This window comes from Amphibalanus amphitrite, unplaced genomic scaffold, assembly GCF_019059575.1.
Source record: "Amphibalanus amphitrite isolate SeventyFive unplaced genomic scaffold, NRLGWU_Aamphi_draft 001462F_arrow, whole genome shotgun sequence".
Classification (NCBI taxonomy): domain Eukaryota; kingdom Metazoa; phylum Arthropoda; class Thecostraca; order Balanomorpha; family Balanidae; genus Amphibalanus; species Amphibalanus amphitrite.
This window is the reverse complement of record NW_024882955.1, coordinates 77718-97889: the sequence shown is the minus strand read 5'-3', so window position 1 is coordinate 97889 and position 20172 is coordinate 77718. Positions and strand designations below refer to the sequence as shown.

Genomic DNA, 20172 nt, shown 5'->3' with positions numbered 1-20172 from the left:
GCGGCGCGAATGACCCGCAGCCGATCTTCCAAGTAGCTCCGCACTGGCTCCGCTTCAGGAGGTGGACCGTATGCTGCATCCAGGGGCATCCGGGGTTCAAACCCATGCACTAGGAAGTACGGTGTGTAGCCCGTGGTGCTGTGCACCGAGGAGTTGTACGCTATTGCATACGCCTTTACTTCCTCGTCCCAGTGCAGCCCCTTTTTGTCGATGGTACTTGCTGATCATGTCCTTGAGTGTGCGGTTGAACCTCTCAACCATGCAGTCACTCTCGGGGTGGTACGGAGTAGTGCGTGTCTTTTTAATGCCCAGTCTCTCGCACATCGCTTGGAAAAGTCGGGACTCGAACTGGCTGCCTTGGTCGGAGTGGAGCCTTTCCGGGACCCCGAAGTCGTGGACCCAGTCGAGGAGTCCCTCCAAGACGGTCTCTGTTTCATGGTGTGCCAAAAGTGGAAATAGCCGCCCGGCTTTAGTTCGCCAGCCTTGTCAATAGATGGCAGTACCACAATATGGCAGGGCCTCCTCTAAGGATTTTTCACTGGGTGGGCAGAATTTTCGCTACTCCCCTGCCCAAGGGCGAATCCAGCCACTGTTTTGGGGTTCAACCAATATCAAAACCTGTTACCGGGGGGGGGGGGGGTGAGGCGAAATAAGCAGTGCCATTACTGGAAATAAGATGATGGTTTGCAAAGTTAACGTTTGTCGTATGTTTTATGGTTAGCGATGCTCGAGCGATTCGTTCCAAAGTTACATGTACAGCCCTCCGCAAACTGCGTGGTAGGTATTCTTATTCGGTATTCTCAGCTATTTTGACAATGGACCAGTTGTTGTGACCTTGTGACCTGGCCTCGGGTCACTGGAACCTAAAACTCCAAGGCCAAGTGACAAACAGATGCTCCAAGTCGCGTCTTAAATTTGGTAGCGCTACGTGCTATAGAACTCACGCTATCAACGAAAAACTCTGGCATTCGGTTGCCGCTAAACTAGTCCAATTTTCCCCTGACCTTGCACGGGGTTTGTGACCTGGTGACCTGACCTGAAAAGACTAGAGATCTGAAATTTTCAGGACAAGTGCCAAAAGATTGCCCCAGAGGGTATGCCAAAGTTGAGCGCCGCCGTTTTTACGTTATTTGTGAAAAACCTTAGGGGGTGCATCAACCCCCCTCACCAGGCGAGGGCTAACTAAAATAATACATTGTAGTAAGCGCTACCCGAACCGGTAATGATTCTTGCTTATTTGTTTAGCTCAGCCGTATTTAGAGATTTAGCTGGCTTTGTCCATGAATAACAATAGGCAGGGGCGTAGCCAAGGGGGAGGGACCACGGGGGCAATGGCCCCCTCCCTTGAGCGCAAAACGCGCCATGGGGGAGCCCCTCAGGCCCCGGGATATTTTTTTTCAAACACTGGATAAAACGTCTTTTACTCGGAAGAAAATTGATATCGAGGTTTCATTTCTGTGGCCCTCTGATGACCCAATGGGCCCCTGCACTCATCCGATGACCCCCGGTTTCCTGGGGCCCCTGGTCGCCTAGAGGGCCCCGGTCGCTTGGGGGCTAGTCGCATGGGGGCCCCTGGTCGCCTGGGGGCCTGGTCGCCTGCCCCCTGCCCCCTGGTCACCTGGAAGAACGCTTGTCACCTGCAGTGGCATAGCCAAGGAGGGGGACAAAGGGACCATGCCCCCCCTGGAAGCCAGGGGTCCTTATTCTACAGGGGCCCCTGGCTGACACAGTGGGCCCTTGGCGACGCAAAGGCCCCTGCGGCAGATCCTTTGACACAGCTGAGTAGTTATACTTTGGCCAAGAGAGCCCCAATTTTAGAGCCTTGGGGCCCTATTGAAACCAGGGGGTCAGTTGGATGGGATGGGTCCAACTTGGGTCCAACGGTGTGTAAACAGAATCAATGCGTTCCGACTGTTGGTCTGACCCTATATCGGTTTGAGGGAGCTCGGATCGGATCCACTGTCGATCTGAGGGGCCCCTATCGGTTTGAGGAAGCCCTCAAATGCCCTGAACGGGTCCTTAGTTTGTCTGAGAGAGCCCTCCGTCGGCATGACTGGGCCTCTGCAAGTGCAAGGAGGGCTTTTGTCGGTCTTAGTGGCCCTTAGGCGGCTTTTATGACTCTCAGACGGCTTACGAGGCTCTCATGCGCTGTAGGGGCCTGTGACGGTCTGAAGAACCCTCATCCGACCTACGGGCCCTCGACCGCCCTCAAAACCGACTGGCGACTCTATGAAGCTATTCGTGGGCCTATCTAAAGCCCTTGTTACACTGCCGAATTTTGGTACACGAATGTGCACGAATATGCAAGTCATCCTATGTCGCCGACCGATTCGGGATCTTTCTTCCACGGTCTTGGCATTTCGCAGACCAGTCGGTGTCCACCGCGCGACTTTTACGGTTCGTCACGACCGCCACGAATATTTCATGAAAAATGAAAATTTCGTGGCCGTTCGAAGAATTTATAATTAAAGGCCGTGTTACACTGCCGAATTTTGGCCACGACCCTGTCGCCGAATCACGTCGTGTAGCAAATCGGCGAACAGTTCACCGACAGAGGCGAACAGTTCGCCGACAGAGCCCGATTTGCAGACAACGGGTGGGGGGCCCCCCTAATCGTGCGCGGGTCGAAGCTGATCCAGGATTCGGCGAACATCGCGAATGAATGGCGAATCTGTTGCGAATAGTCGGCGATACCTTGGCAACAAGTCGGCGCACGTAGCGACATGTCGGCGGTGACTCGGCGAGTGTTTGGCGATCATGTTCGTTTATTATAAGTTCGGCGAACGGCCACGAAATTTTCATTTTTCATGAAATATTCGTGGCGGTCGTGACGAACCGTAAAAGTCGCGCGGTGGGCACCGACTGGTCTGCGAAATGCCAAGACCGTGGAAGAAAGATCCCGAATCGATCCGCGACATAGGATGACTTGCATATTCGTGCACATTCGTGTACCAAAATTCGGCAGTGTAACAAGGGCTTAACGAACATGATCGCCAAACAGTCACCGAGTCGCCGCCGACGTATCGCTGCGTGCGTCGACTTGTTGCCAAGGCATCGCCGACTATTCGCAACAGATTCGCCATTCACTCGCGATGTTCGCCGAATCATGGATCAGCTTCGACCCGCGCACGATTAGGGGGCCCCCACCCGTTTTCTGCAAATCGGGGTCTGTCGGCGAACTGTTCGCCTCTGTCGGTGAACTGTTCGCCGATTTCCTACACGACGTGATTCGGCGACAGGGTCGTGGCCAAAATTCGGCAGTGTAAAGCCCTTGTTACACTGCCGAATTTTGGTACACGAATGTGCACGAATATGCAAGTCATCCTATGTCGCGGATCGATTCGGGATCTTTCTTCCACGGTCTTGGCATTTCGCAGACCAGTCGGTGCCCACCGCGCGACTTTTACGGTTCGTCACGACCGCCACGAATATTTCATGAAAAATGAAAATTTCGTGGCCGTTCGCCGAACTTATAATAAACGAACATGATCGCCAAACACTCGCCGAGTCACCGCCGACATGTCGCTACGTGCGCCGACTTGTTGCCAAGGTATCGCCGACTATTCGCAACAGATTCGCCATTCATTCGCGATGTTCGCCGAATCCTGGATCAGCTTCGACCCGCGCACGATTAGGGGGGCCCCCCACCCGTTGTCTGCAAATCGGGCTCTGTCGGCGAACTGTTCGCCTCTGTCGGTGAACTGTTCGCCGATTTGCTACACGACGTGATTCGGCGACAGGGTCGTGGCCAAAATTCGGCAGTGTAACACGGCCTTAACACGGCCTTAACAGGGCCCATGGACTGCTTACCCCCTCAGTTCTAATATTTTTTGCTAATAAATATTTTTTCTATTTATTTGGGCCCCTCAAAAAAATATTGGATCCGACCAGATCGCTTTTTGGATTTTGAGGGGGTTATTTTGGGCCCCTGTGCGTTTGGCCCTCTCCTTGAGGAAATTCTGACTACGCCCCTGAATATCGGGCAACCAGATTTTTTTTTTTACCTTCAAACAGCATCCAGTCTGCTTAAGACCAGAAAGGTAGTAGGTACCGGACGTCCGGCTGGACCAGAATTTTTGCATTTGCTTCTGGGTGGGCAAATCGACGCCACTGGGTGGGCAATTGTGGTGACTGGGTGGGCATTTGCCCACCCAGTGGGTATGTTAGAGGAGGCCCTGCAATATGGGCAGCGCGTCGTGCAATTGACGTCAAATTTTCGTTATCTGCTAAGAATTGAATAGCGGATCTTTTCATGCAAGAATCATGTAAATCGGTCCACAACTTTTCTAGCGTCCGTGTGGTGAAATGGGGTCATATCTTAAGAGACGGCTGTTTCATATAGATTATTTTACATAAAATCATATTTCAAACCATAAATTAATGTTCCGACAGCCAAATTTAAGAAACAATGCCAATATAGGCTTACAGTTTAAGTTCGACATTGTGTTGTCTACGATTAGACAGCTGATAATGTAGCGAGGGGATTTAGAGAAAAGAAGAAAGGAGGAATAAAATAGCTGCATCTTCTTTGCGGTTCATCAAATACTGCGGTCCTCTGTTGTTCGGCTGGTTTAGCAGAAAAGAGAGAACAATTTGCTGCCGTAATGAACTCGATAGTAGAGCTGGTGATACACGGGAACTTGCGAGTCTTGGAAAAGATCCCGAGAAAGATCTAGATAGAGATCCAAGTAGTGATGGGATCCTGAGATAGATGAGATATCCAGATAGTGATCTAAAGATCCTGAGATGGCTATAGAGAGGGATCCAGATGGTGATGAGATCCACCTGATAGGGATGTGGGCATCCAGATAGAGATCTTGAGATGACGTCCACCTGGGAGAGATGTAGATAGGGATCCACCTTGCGTACAAATACATCTGATGGAAGATGTTTTTTTTAATTTAGAGGCTTGATGATTCTGTTCATTGTATAGACCATGATGCACGAGATGCTTCTTCACTGCTCGGATTCGGGATAGAGGGATCCGATCAGCTGGGTTTGCGGCACAGTTGGGCAGGTGAAGGACAGGGCATTCGGAGTCCCGATGACCACTGCCAAACATATGGGTGGTAATTACATTGATAAATTGAATGTGATCATTCGTCCAGTCACCCATTCCTATATCACTGGCCTCCCCATTACGAAAATTTGCCCACTTAATTCGTATTAGCGTTGCTAGTTTAGCTGCCCTCGAGAATAATTAGCTTGACTGCCCAACCTGAGTTCTGCTTAACTCCTATCGGCCTTATCCTAAGATTTATCCTTCATCATTCTTACGCTCATCCACACAAAGCATTTGCTCTCCATTCACTCACCCCAATCGATTTAGCAGCCCCCGAAATTCCCTCCGATAGTGTTAGGTGTCTGGCTGACGACGATCTCCCCGGCGAGATAAATGTCTCTTTCCGAAATCCATATGCATGCTCCGCTAACCGGCGACAAAGATACTTATCGCAGGGCCGTCCAGAATAATTGCACAAATATCCACCCTACTACTTTATGGGATCCACACACGTCCGATAGACCTATGGTACACATATACGCGATTTACATCCGACTTATCTCTCTATCCGGGAGAGATTACCTATGCCCTCTTCCGGTCCGCGTGTAACACCTCCGTTCACGACCCAGGGACCACCGTTCATATCCTGGAACTCTCCTCAGGAACTCTCCTTAAACCCTGGGATTTACTTTCAAGGCCTTACGTGTCCTGGAGTACATCGTTACCTCCCCTGAGGCTGTCCAGTACCGATTAAGGTACCTTTACAAAATAAGTATGAGGACTTATTCGGGACACTACGGCTTGCCTTATCCGCCCTTTGGGTGACTCACCCCTGACCCTCGGCTTCTTGCCTTTGGCATAACTTACTCTCCACTCCACTGTGCCAATCTCCCCCTTCCCCCTGCCGTAGAAACCTCTCACTGCCTCGTTACCCAGTATTACCTAAGCGGGAAATCTAACAGTAGCCGGTACCACTGGCGGAAAACGTGCATATGCCCTGCGTACGTGACGGTGTGTCCCTCTTATTATTCCGGTCTGGACGTGTGTTTAGAGAAGTGCATCTGTGTCTCATACGGTCATGCTAGTAAACGTTACGCCATAGGAGACGGGCAAACAAGCCGTCTGTGCCTCACAATGCCCTGTGCCAATATTGGTGGAGTAATTATTGGCGCTAACTCGCAAGAACGCGAATAACAGAAACGCATTATTGATCCAAACCTAATCGTAATCTCAAGTCCTAATTGCTGCTGCACGCGTGAACCTAATCATCAGTTCTCGTATACAATCCTAGCAGGCCTTGAACTTCTCTTGATTTAATCAGATGATATGGAACCAATTAGTACGCACCGATCAATCGTCTGGTTGTGATCCACCGTATCATATTAAATTACTTGATGCTCAAACGGAAATGACTCCTTGAAACTCGTTCGATAGCTTCTGATGGGCTACTAGTTACCTGTACAAATTATCTTTATAGAGTGCCAGAATATTGTCATAGGGGTCCCTAGCCCTTCCTAGAAAATCAAATTTTAATCATCCTATCAGCAGTAAACAATGCACATTAAACGAACTGCAGTCTAGTTATTACATAGCATGTCGTATTTATAATTATGCAGTAACTGTTAACGTTCTTATCCCGTGGCAACTTTCCACAACTAACCATGTTCCTATACCTACGATGACCTTCACCTACCGCACGCGCCCAATTACGGTTAGCCCACTGCCCTATACTGTGGCCGCTGCTCCACTCCCGACGCTGCTCTCATGTGCCATCTAGCGGCGCACGGTCCCGCGTCGCGAACGACGATTACCACGGCTGCCGGCCGGCGCCGCGTCGACAGTCGACAGTTGTCAAGGCCGCGCCGCGATGGGCGCGTCATCACTCGCGGTGCAGTACTGGTGTGTGCGGTCTATTCGGGCCGGGTAGATTCAACGAATGTGTCAGTGAGTGTGAATCTGGTAAAATATCGCTGCAATATCTCCCTGTTCGACATCTCACCAGCTTCATTCCACGGTAAGTTTTTTTTTCTAGCTCCGTATCCCCTTCGATCTTTCCCAAAAGATATGATTTTTCTAGTATTTATTCTATAAAAGCACAACGATCGGTACCTATATTAGTCGCATATTAGTTCTAACCCCAAACAATTCTACATCTACCTATTACTCCACATTTCGCAACTACAATGACGCAAAGTACAAGGACCATCTAAAGTCGCAAAGTGTCAGACCGTCGACCTCAAACCACTACTCTCAACTCTGCACCTAAGTAACAGAAGAAATTCCGCCGTAAGCCCAAGCATTCATATCTGTTGAAAATCATAACTCATAGCCATATTCATAGATCGATTGCATGAATCAGTCGCCACCTTAAAACATTACATTCCTTTCCAAACGTATTTACCTGTTCTATAATTGACTTCGACTTCGCAATTAATTCCTAAAGCAATATTACCAATGATTTCGCAATGCAACTTTTAGTGAGTACAGCATGAATCTACACCCTTAATTTCACAAACTTCCCAACCTCAAATCTTAATCGCACCTGACTACCGCCGATAATAAATCAACGAACCAGCTTGACCAAACACAAAGACATATTCATTATCCAATGCTGACATGCATCATGTCATCAATCTCAACGTTCGTGACAATGAGCTGCTTATTCAAATTTTAGCATCTCGCTCCCGGCCTAATCGTGAACTCCAACTGACAATAACGTACCTATTTACTGGCGGCTCTGACATGACCTTCCCAATTCAGATCCTAATATGCTACTAGGGTGTCTGGACCAATAAGTTCAAAGTAATTTAAGTTTTCCAATTCCAATTGAGAGTGCATTTTATGGCAACCGAAAATGTTTGGCAGTCGTCACGGCACGGCAGGCTGGGCAAGGGGGGGGGGGGGCAAGGATTGGGATTGAGCAGACTTTTCAGCAGCACTCACATTCTGGAGTTCCTCTGCGCTCGAACTGAAGAGACTTCTCGCGGGTGACCCCGGACTGACGGCGGCTCCCAGATGGCGTCTCCGGCTCCGGCTGCAGACTGTGACTCTCGGCTGCTCGACTGTGATTCCCTCTCTGGTTGGGTGGTGCACCCTTTTATAGTTGGGGGGGAGGGGTGACTGCCACGCCCTTGCGACGTCATCTTCCTCTGCCTTCTTCTGGTGGTTGGGGCCGTAAGATGGCGCCCTCTGTCCTGTTTAGTCACCTTGCTCCTCCGTGCCTGCAATTTTTGGCCGTCGAATCGTCTTCGTGTTGAGTGCTTTATCATTTTGGTAGTTGCTGACATAAACCAATCCCCGAAAGGTTGGTGATTTTCGAGTTTTAATTTTGATTCTTCAATTTCATTTTATTCAAACTTTTGTTTCCTTCCGTTTCGTCTGCCGGCAACGCCCCTTGTGACGTCACTCTTGCTCCGCCCACTGACGTCATCTTGGTTTGGAGGGTCCGTAGAACAGCGCCTTCTGTCCGCGGTGGGGACGTCCTGAACTACGTTTGTTTCGGACAACAGCGCTTTCTGTCCGCAGTGGAGACGTCCTGAACTACGTCTGCTTCGGAGGCTGTTTGCTAAGTCTAGCGGATTCCTTTGCAGTGAGACGCACTGTTGTGCTACCATGGCTACGTGAGACCCAATGTGCTACGTGCCTTAAGCCTGCGCGTGGTCTCACAGTGTGCCGACGTTTGCTTGTAGCTTCAGCTGCTTTGTAATGACTACCAATGACTCATCCTGATGTGACTGTCTTCAGAGGTGCTTGTCTTAATTGGAGTTTAATGGCGGCCCATTCTGTGCGGACAGTGAGAAATGATTGGGGAGGGTGGACCTGGGGACGGGTGGGAGGAGGGAGGGAATAATGACAAGGGAGGGAAGCGTGCGGCAGCGCTCTGCTCAGCTGCGCGTCACCGGGCCGGCCGTGCCGAAAAGATACTACGTTAGATGTTCAAGATGTAGCGTGCTACAATAACTCATTCCCGTACCTCGTAACTCTATAATGACGTTTGCTTATTGTCACATGTGCGCCGCATTCGCGATTGTTGCCGACGCCTGTTTGCAGTAGAAGTGGCAAAACTGAAAAATTTTGGGAACTGGACCCGGACCCGGTCTGACTGGCACATTTCCGGAACCGGTCAGACCCGGTCTAAGTCAGCGTTGGAACCAGATGGACCCGTTCCCGAAATCCATTACGAATATTGTGTACAGTTGTAGGTATAGCAAGAAGAAATTATTTTCTTTCCAATTGGGCATACTTGTGTTACAAAGTAAAAAACTCATGCCATGATCATTTTACTTCGCTTCACAGTTTGTATTTTAGAACCAGATTCAGATCATATTTAAGAATATAAGAAGTAAGAAGACCAATGAATTTCATGCTTACCTAAGCCCCTTTTACTGCAGCTGCTAAAAATGATGTGAACTGGGGATCCATGGAGCAGTGCCTTCACCAGTCAGAACCGGTTTATATAGCCTTGGTCAGAACCTAACATCAACATTGAACAAGATACACATACTGATACATACCTTTTCTAATATTCTTGGTAAAAGATATTCGTCTTTAGAATTAAATACATTAGTCCTTACAACTATCCTGTTGCGAACGGAAAATTCACTGACCAGGCTCAGGGCTTAAACACACTGCACTCTTGACCTTCGAATCTATTTGACCTCAGATTCAAGCACGACACGAAATTCACGAGCGATCCACGAATGATCTCCCGACATGACCTTTTAACGAAGAATGGGGGCCAGAAGCCCGCGAAAAGAGACGCATTTGAGCCCCCTTCAATCATTGGCGAATAACTACTACGCGTCCGATTATAACCAATCAGGACAAGAGTAACAAACGACGAAAAATCTACCGAAATGTAAACAAAAAGAGCGACATAAACGGCGCAATAACACAAATAACTGGCGCAAGCGTTGCCAAATGCAGCCATATCCTCTACTGTAGTACATTTTATCTATGTATGTATGTATGTATGTATGTATTGATCTAAAATCCATCCACATAACATGGTTTTTCAGGATTCAGCGTCATGCACAATACAGTAAAATGCAAGAAGGCATAGGCACTGGCAGATAAAATAAGACAACTAATTGCACTAAAACCGGAATAAAACACAGCACCCCAAGATCTCAGGCTTCGCTGGCCGCCACTGCGCGGCGAAACGCGGTCAGCGTGGGCTGCTCCCTGACGGCCGGCGGCAGCCGGTCCCACGCGGCAGCAGCGCGGTAACTAAACGTTCTCTGTGTGGAAGAGAGCCTACACTTCTGCAGCTCCAGGGCGCCAGCTTCTACAGAGCGTGTGACCCGGCCAGACACCTCAGAGCGGGACACGAACATGCGGCGGATGGAGAGAGGGTAAGCTGGTATGTGGAGCGCCTTCCACACCTTCAGTAGGTCCCTCTCCCACACCAGCCGCTCCACTCTGGGCCAGCCCAGGGATGCCAGAGCCGGCCCGATCCTCTCCCGACGCCGCACGCCTGTCACGATCCGAGCACTGAAGTTGATGAGTTTTTGGATCCGAGTGAGTTGATTTTTTGTGGTTCCGCCCCACACCGAAATGCAGTACAGAATGTGAGGGAACACGTGGGTCTCAATGAGTAACTTTAGCGTTTCCTGGTCAAAATGGTGGCGGAACTTGGAGAGGGATATGAGGAGGGCATTGCACCTCCTGACGATGTGACTGATGTTGGCGTCCCAGGCCAAACACGAGTCGACAGTCACCCCCAACAATTTGATGGTTGGTGACGGTTTTAAGACTGACTCAGCTATGCAGATATGAAAGTTTTCGACCTTGCTGAGAGTCTGGCGGGTTCCGATGAGAATGAAGTCGGTCTTTTGAGGGTTCATTTTAAGAGAATTTGAGCTAAACCAGTGTTTCATGACATCCAAGGAGTTTTCGACACGTTGTTTTAGTGATGCTAAATTTTGAGGGTCAGGACGCGAGTGATCGAGCAGCTGGGCATCGTCAGCATATGCGATCATCCGACAGTCCGGTAGATGGCAGTGCAGGTCGTTCGTTAGCAGGCTGAAGAGGATCGGCCCGGCTATGGATCCCTGCGGAACCCCGCAGGGGACCGGCAGGACTGTTCTGCCGCCCCTGACCAGCTGCCCCCGGCCGCCAAGATAACTACCAAACCAGGTCGGGTCGATCCCGTACCACTCCAGCTTACGCAGGAGGACGCCGTGGTCGACGCTGTCGAAGGCCTTGCTGAGGTCAGCTGCCGTGACTGAGGAGACCTCTCCCCGCTCTGAGTTCTGGCTGATCCATTCGACAGCGTCGAGCACGGCGTCCTCCGTGCTGTGACATGATCGGTAGGCGTACTGGTTGTAAAATAAAATGTTGTGGTCCGATAGGTACCGCGACAGTTGGTCACACACAACCTTTTCAACAACTTTTGACAAGTGAGATAAAAGTGAGATCGGTCTGTGGCTAGATGGTTCGTGTACATCACCGCGTGGCTTAAGGATCGGCACCACCTCGGCAGTTTTCCACGCCTCAGGGAAAACACCTTTGGACAGGGACACATTCACAAGTCGCAGCAGGTGGGGGCCAATCACATCAAAACAGCGCTTCACCGCACCGAGTGGCACCCCGTCCAGCCCCACCGCCCCAGACGAGTTCATCCGCCTCACAGCTCGCGCCAGCTCCGGTAGGGTCGCAGGCTGGAGCCGGAACGCCGCTGAGACTACTATAGGCGGCCGCGGGGCTAGGCCCGCAGTGACGTCATCATTCAAGTCGGCCGCGATGCGAGAGCCCACCGACGCGAAGAACTCGTTGAATCGGTCAGCGCGGGCCCGCTGCTCGGCTGCACTCTTGTCTGAAGTCGAGTGTGCTGAAGCGGAGGGCGCCAGGTAGAACCTCCTGAGGCTGGACCAGAACTCCTTGCGGTCAGAGGCCAGCAGCTGGCGCCCCAGGAACTCCCTGCGCGCCTGAGCCAGCTGAGCCTTGACGAAGTTCCGCAGGCGGCAGTAGTCCTCGCGGGACTCGGGAGTGTGTAGGTCCAGCCACGCCTGGTACGCCTCGTCACGCTCCAGCATGGCCTGTCGCAGCTCGTGGTTGTCGGACTCGGACTATTCTCGGACTATCTATTCAAGGACTCGGTACTCAGAGCACCTAGATGGCACCACTATCGGCCCAGCAGTGGGCACCACCATCCAAGCGGATAGCCCACAGCCGCAGCAGTCGACAAGACGGAATCCGTAACACTCCCCACCTTAGAGCGTTAACCTGCTTACGATCTAACCGAAACAAGCAATGCAAACAACACACACAATACAAAAGCAATCGCACACAAGTTTTCCTACTCGGAAACACAGCGCGCGTCGAAACCACACACAACGCCAATCAGTGAATACTACCGCATATCCTACCTACTCAGCTACTTCTAAATCGTGCAGCCTTTGCACCGGTCGCGTGCGGACACCCCTCGTCGTCCTCACGTCCGCCGACCGCACAACACCGTCAGAGCTAGGATGCAGACGCTGTACTACACCCATCAGCCAGGACAGTCTCGGGACATTATCCTCTCGGATAAGTACAACCGAACCTATCTGGAGCCTACCTCGAGACTTGAACTTCCTCACAGAGTGAGGCAAGTTCTTCAGATAGTCAGCCTGCCACACATCCCAGAACCTCGAGAGTAAATCCTGGCGCTGAAGCTCCCTCTCTGCCAAAGAGGACGCCGTGACCTCAGCGGAGTCATCCACCACGGGAACACGGGCACCTGCCACTCCACCTGACAAAAAGTGACTCGGAGTCAGGGGGTGAGCAGCGTCAAAATCATCACTGACAAACGTCAGAGGACGAGAATTCACCGCAGCCTCGACCTCATGAAGCAGAGTCTCCAACTCCACCTTCGAAAGTACGCTCCTGCCGAGCGTCTTCTTCAGGGCGCTCTTGACTGTGCGAACCAGCCGTTCCCACCAGCCTCCCCACCAAGCGGCTCTGGGGGCTATGAACTTCCACTCCGGGCTGGCGGGTCCGAACTCGGACAGCAGACTGGCAGCCGCACTCCTAAACGTACAGGCGTTGTCAGAGTATATGAACGAAGGCATGCCACGCCGGGCACAGAACCTCCTGAAAGCCAACAGGAAGTCCGACAGCGACATAGAATCGACCAGCTCCAAATGAATCGCTCTGGTCACACCACATGTGAACAAACAAATGTAGACCTTCTGCCGGGAAGGACAGAAGAGCGGGCCGCAGAAGTCCACGCCTGTCACAGAGAAAGGCGGAGCCTTACTTGCCCTCAGAGCCGGGAGAGGCGCCACCGGCGCGTTCAGAGCGGCAGCATCCTGTCTCTGGCACGCAACGCAGGCGCGCTTTACTCTCTTGGATGCTCTCCGGGCTCCGACGATCCAGTACTCGCGTCTGAGAGTCGTCAGGAGCGAGTCAACACCAGCGTGCTTCAACAGCACGTGCTGAAAACTGATGATCAGGTCAGCGAGATGACCCTTGGGGATCAGAATGGGACACTTGTCACCAAGAGTCATGTCAGAGTTCACCAGTCTACTGCGCACTCGCAGCAGCCCCTGCTCGTCCAAGAACGGACGCAAAGATGCAACTCGGGAGCCACCGCTAAGAGGCTTGCCTCGTCCCAGAGCATTCAGTTCTGTAGGATAGGCTTGCAACTGGGTCAACTTGATGAGATACATCTTTGCCTCCCTCAGCTCGACAAAACTCAGAGCTGGGAGGTCACGACTTCTACCAGAAACTCGCCGCTCTTTTAACATCTTGATGAACCTCAACACCAGAGCGGCGACACGAATGGCCTTTGTCAGAGAGGAGAAACGCTCTACCTCAAAGACAGGCTCCGAAGACGAATTGGCAGCGACAACAGTGGCCGTCAGCTGAGCTGCTGCGACCGGAGCCGGGGCACCAGTAGCCTCTGCAGACAGTTCAGACTCGATCAAGTCCGGCCCTGGGGGGAGGGGAAGGTCAGCTGCACCATCATCACCCTCTCTCAACCAGTCCGGGCCAGTGAACCAGCACGAGTCCGTCAGTGCCTTGGCATTGACACCTCGCGTGATCAGATCAGCTGGGTTGTCTGATCCAGGACAGTGAACCCACTGAGCAGGGTCAGTCAAACACTGGATCTCTGTCACTCTGTTGCGAACAAACTGCTTCCACCTGGACGGATCACCCTTGATCCATCCGAGCGACACCATCGAGTCCGTCCAGCACCGGTACGGAGAATCCGCTGGCAAGTTGAGCGCGCGGAACACAAACCTGAGCAGTCGGGCAGCCATCAGGCTGGCGAGCAGCTCGAGACGCGGCAGGCTGACCCTCTTCAGCGGAGCCACTCGGCCGCGAGCGATCACCAGAGGCGTCACCACTGATCCGTCACTCAGCGTCAGCTGCAGGTACACCACGGCACCGTAGCCCACCTCTGAAGCATCACCAAAGGAATGCACGGTCAGAGCACTGACATCACGCCACCCTTCACAACAGTAGCTCCGTGGCACAGTGATCCCCTTCACAAGTCTCAGACCGTTCAACCACGTCATGAACCTGCTACAGATATCGTCAGACACAGGTTCGTCCCAGTCGAGACCCAGACACCAAGTCTCCTCGAACAGCTGCTTCAGAGTCATGATGTAGGGAGACAGGAAGCCTAGCGCGTCGAACAGTCTAGCGATGAAAGACAAGATCACTCTTTTAGTCACCCTCACCTCCTCGGGAACACAAACCCCATTGAATGAGAACACATCATCACCGGGCTTCCACTCGACTCCCAGGACATGGTGACTCTCGGCGGCATCGTCTGAACTAGACAGCGCGGCCGCTTTGTCCAACACGACAGAGCTGTTAGAGCTCAGCTTAGTCAACTCCATCCCAGCCTGAGCCAGGACCTCCTTCGCCTCAGAGTACAGAGCTAGTGCGTCATCCTCAGAGTCAGCACCAGACAAGAGGTCATCTACATACATGTTCTGACCAAGTTCCGAGACCGCACGTGAGGGAGGACACGAGAGCAGGTGGTGTCTCAGCGTGGCACCAAGCAGGAACGGGCTACTCTTGACCCCAAAAGTTACCCTGTTGAAGGACATGGTCCTCACGACATCATCCTTGTGCCACAGGAACCTATGAACGTGCTGATCACGCTCCCTGAGTCCAATCATGAGGAACGCCTTGCGGATATCCGCCGACACCGCGAACCTCCATCTCCTAAACCGCATCAGCACCTCAACCAGGTCTGGCAGTAGGCACGGACCGGTCTCCAGGCAGTCATTGAGACTCACGCCATTGGGTCCCTTCGCTGACGCATCAAAGACAGGCCTAACCTTAGTGGTAGCACTGGACTCACGCACTACGGGTCGGTGCGGCAGGTAGAACACAGGACCATCCACCTCATCACAAGACACCTCGGTAATGATCCCCTCAGCCTCAAGCTCCTCTAGGGCACGGTCATAGGCTACATGTAACTGAGGGTCCTTATCTAACTTCCTATCGATGCTAGCTAGTCTAACCTCAGCAGCTCTCCTGTTGTCCTCCAGACAGAGCTGCTTCTCATGCTTCCACGGAAGCTGAACTACATATCTCCCATCTTGGAAGCACACAGACGACTCAAACTCCTGCACGACTGGGTCCTTAGACACATCCTCCTCAAACGGCGAGTCCGAGATCCCTACACTGTCTAGATCCCAGAACCGTCTCAGTCTATCCTCAGACACATCTGACATGACGAGGAGCTGAGTCCCAGTCACAGTCAGGTGACCCGCAGGCTCACCAGAGGGCCCAGACAACACCCAGCCGAACACTGTCTGCTGAGCCACCGGACCCGACTCATCCACCCTGATGAAACCGTTCCCCATCACCTGCCAGTAATAGTCGAATCCGATGAGAATGTCCACAGAAAGCTCTCGACCATCCTGTGGAGGGTCGGCCAACTCCAGGTTGCTGAACGCAGCCAGCGCACTGGACGGGACCGAAGGCCGAGCGAGCGGAGCGCAGATCACTGGAACCTCAGCGACCTCTATCTCCACCTCTGTGGGCTGAGACACACAGGCACCTGACATCTTGACACAGTAGATGTTTCTAAGCCTAGAACCACTCTCGCCCCCACCAAACGCTGCATATGACATCTCACGTGAACCGATCCAGTCAGGGGCACACCTGTTCACCAAGGCAGACGAAATGTATGACCGGTTGGATCCAGTGTCCAACAGCACAGTAGCCTTGGTGGTACCCTTTCTCCCCTTCACAATCACTGTGGCAGTAGGGGACACCACACTCAAAGAGGGCGACGAGCATGACAAGTTAGTGTCCAGTGACGGCTTCACAGAGGGACCATCAGCAGCAAGGGATGGACGATCACCCTGCTTAAAACACGACACAGCATGGTGCTTACCATTACAGTTTTTGCACCTCTCACTGCAGTTATACCCCTTGTGGCCCATCCTCAAACAACGAAAACACATACCTGCCTTCTGTATCTTGGCAGGTCGGTCACCCACCGCCAGCTTGAGCAGGTCTGGGCAGCTAGCCGTCTGATGACCACCACTGCAGAATCCACAGGCTGCAGCCGAACTTGACGTCTGCAGGGCAGCAGCAGAGGCTGCGGGCCTCTCCCGCCTGGCACGCCGCTCCTGCCGCAGGCCAGGAAGCTGCTCAGCTGCAGGTGCTGCCAGACCACTGAAGGCCTGGGACCTCTCCAGGCTGTTGATTTCCTTCTTCAGGAACTGAAGCAGGAAGTCCAGGTCGCTCTCCTTGCCTCCTCCTTCTCTTGCCCAGTTCTTGCGGACCTCTTCTGGCAGCCGTGACACTAAGAGCGGTGTCAGGACCACTCCGTACCTCTCTCCTGTCACCTCCAGTGTCTCCAAGCTCCTCACGTGGACAAGAAGCTCATCTTGCAGACACTTTAGCGACAGCTTCTGCTCCTGCCCTACTTGTAGAAGGGCCTGGATGTGTCCGAAGATGATTCGCTCCTTCCGACCGAACCTCTCCTGGAGGATCTCGCAAGTGTGTTGGTAGCTGTCCTTGCAGAGAGACATACCCTCCACACACCGCTGAGCTTCTCCCGACAGCAGGGAGCGCAGGTAGGTAAGTTTAGTTACCTCTGGCATGTCACTTTTGTCCACTGTCACTGAGAACGCCTCCCAGAACTGGGGCCACTTCAGCACATCCCCAGCAAACTTGGGCAGCTGCAGCTTGGGCAGCCTGACCTTATCCGAGGAGGAACAGCTGGATCCAGCCTCGGCACTCTCCTCCATGTTTCCCAGCAGCTTGACCGCTCTCTGCCTGAAGAGCACGGCCTGGTCCCTGACCTCACCAGCTGCTTCGATGGCAGCAGCTATGTCAGTGTCGGGCAGCTCCATCTCGTAGTCGGCCTCAGCCAAGTCGAAATCTTCCAGCCGCTTTTTTAACTCGGACAGCAAATCACACAGAGGCAACTTCTGCACTTCCTTGCTAGACAATACACCTTCTAGCTTGGAAACAGTTCTTGTGAGCCAGCCCTGAGCACTTATTTTCCGCCGTCGAAGTTTTTCTAACTCAGCCATGCTGACTGACTGAGTCCCGGGTTTCGGCACCACTGTTGCGAACGGAAAATTCACTGACCAGGCTCAGGGCTTAAACACACTGCACTCTTGACCTTCGAATCTATTTGACCTCAGATTCAAGCACGACACGAAATTCACGAGCGATCCACGAATGATCTCCCGACATGACCTTTTAACGAAGAATGGGGGCCAGAAGCCCGCGAAAAGAGACGCATTTGAGCCCCCTTCAATCATTGGCGAACAACTACTACGCGTCCGATTATAACCAATCAGGACAAGAGTAACAAACGACGAAAAATCTACCGAAATGTAAACAAAAAGAGCGACATAAACGGCGCAATAACACAAATAACTGGCGCAAGCGTTGCCAAATGCAGCCATATCCTCTAATGTAGTACATTTTATCTATTCAAGGACTCGGTACTCAGAGCACCTAGATGGCACCACTATCGGCCCAGCAGTGGGCACCACCATCCAAGCGGATAGCCCACAGCCGCAGCAGTCGACAAGACGGAATCCGTAACATATCCAACGTCCCAAACCAGAAAACATTCAAAATCAAAATAGAAACATCAAAACTTTGTGGGGTCCGCCAGAAATGTCGACATCGATAGCAATGCAAGGACAAAACAGGCGTTAAATCACTGCAAAATTATGTTGGGGATAAAGTACTGCAAAGTCGTAATAGCTTTAAACTTAAAAGTACTGCAAGGTTGCGATCATGATCATATCACGATCATAGCCAATTCATTAACGTAGAAAGCAAACTACATTTTGCTGTTAGTACCTAGATATAGAATTGATATCAAGGGTTCTGGACTTTGGTCTTGGCGTGTTTGACCTGGGATCCATGAGCAGTGTAACTACATATAACAATTTACAAACGTATCACAATGCTGAACTAGTAGGAAAATCCGTTCCTGATGCACAAGCACATCTACTCGTTAATGTATTTCGGGTCTTTGTATCCGATGTCATTAGGCGTTTAGTATGTTATATGCTAGAGTAGAGGCTTTGTCCTCTTCCCGAATGTGTTCCAAAATTGTAGCCTTTATGCAGTAGATTAGCGTGCGTAAGGCTTAGCATATATGACGCTCAAACGCGCCATTTTCATATCAACACGGAATCATTGGCCTTGGAGAAGGGCATTGGTATTGACTCAGTTATTTGCCAGCTGATGCCGTATGATGGCACTAGTAGAGCGCTATATGTATAATACGCTCTGCTTAGCGCCACCATGCGGCGCCAGTTGGCTAAAAATCTGGTCAATACCACTGTTTCTGGAGAATGCCTTGGATTCATTTTGAGCTTTTGGATTTATCCAAGGGCATGTTGGTTTTTGAGTCGTCTTCTGGCCGTGATAGAAATAATTTCAAAGCTGTTTGAGTTATGAAATGCTTTTGAATATCAAACATGAACTCCGATTTCTGGTGGGCATAGTGACTTCGGTATGTCAATGTCATTGAAAAGGCAGGTAAGAATGCCACTGGTCAGCCTTGCTTCAATTGGATTTGTGTCCATTTATAAATGGATTTCAATTATACCTACTTACCTACATATGTCATTGGTATTTGATTTCTACAGCTCAAAATATTGTTAGGTGTGGTACAGCAAACTGAATGGAAGTGATGCGTACAAACATTTGGTGAAATATTTTCTAGATTGCCAGCACTTAGAACTTGTTTATATTGTTGTAGGTGACAAGATAAGAAATTGAAGCAAGACTGACCAGTGACCAGTATGCTACAGAATAGGTAGCCCAATCTGCAGGAATATTAAAATTCAAAAGTGGAATTGAGACTTATGGATTGGAAACTGCATCAACTATGTTTTCCAAAGTATAAAAGATATTAACATTTATGTACCATAAAGCACAGGGGAATGATAGGATACGGTTGGACCCGGCCAAATATTTTGGGGGACCCGGTCTGGACCCATCCGGGTCCATACCGGGTCCCCGGGTCCACATTTTGCCACCTCTAGTTTGCAGGTCAGCCCACTACAGTTGTCATTCATATAGAAAAACCGATAAACTTTTAGGCGAAAAAGGCACTATCCTAGGCCCATTTATGTTTTTTTTTGCGATATTAGGTAAAAACAGAAGCTTCTTGTCCTAGGAAAAATAAAATGGGAAATCATTGGAAGGTGGCACACTACCTTTAATGTGTCAAAATGATGAGAGCAACGCAATAAACCAATAGCTGCCCGAGGTTTGGTCAGGTTTAGTTAGGCTATAGGTTACGTTGAGTCAGGGGGATGTCGTCCCGGTTCTCCCCATGCATTAATCGCCAATCAGCTTAACACTACCAGTGACGTCACTGGTGGACCGCCAATCGGGGCCGCCCGGCCGGCCGGCCGGGCCCGGTCCGCAGTCGTGGATGGAGTTTTGCTGTAATTCGGCTCTCCAAGAGTGCGTCAGGGTACTAGGACCCGGATAAAGGTCATAGTGAACCGGCATCTGATAAAACCCGCTCACGGCTTAGCAGCCGAATTCGACCCTTCGCCCTCGTAAAGCACAAAAGCTTGCCGGTCATCAATCCACCTGCATCTCCTCATCTGCTTACTGCCTAGTGCCTATATCGACCAGTTACTGCAGCCATTTTGGAGCGGCTCACGGCCGATAACACGCCGGGCGTGCGCTAGCCCGGCACCGACACCGGCGCGGCGCCGCTG

The 20172-nt window shown here is 51.4% G+C and overlaps 1 protein-coding gene across 1 annotated transcript; it reads right to left on the bottom strand.

Moving 5' to 3' along the window:
* Positions 1-12102: 12102 nt before the first annotated feature.
* On the bottom strand, positions 12103-13565 carry LOC122373228. The gene has a single exon (XM_043351072.1). The coding sequence runs from the start codon at positions 13492-13494 to the stop codon at positions 12373-12375; it is 1122 nt and encodes a 373-aa protein (XP_043207007.1). The 5' UTR covers positions 13495-13565; the 3' UTR covers positions 12103-12372.
* Positions 13566-20172: the final 6607 nt, after the last annotated feature.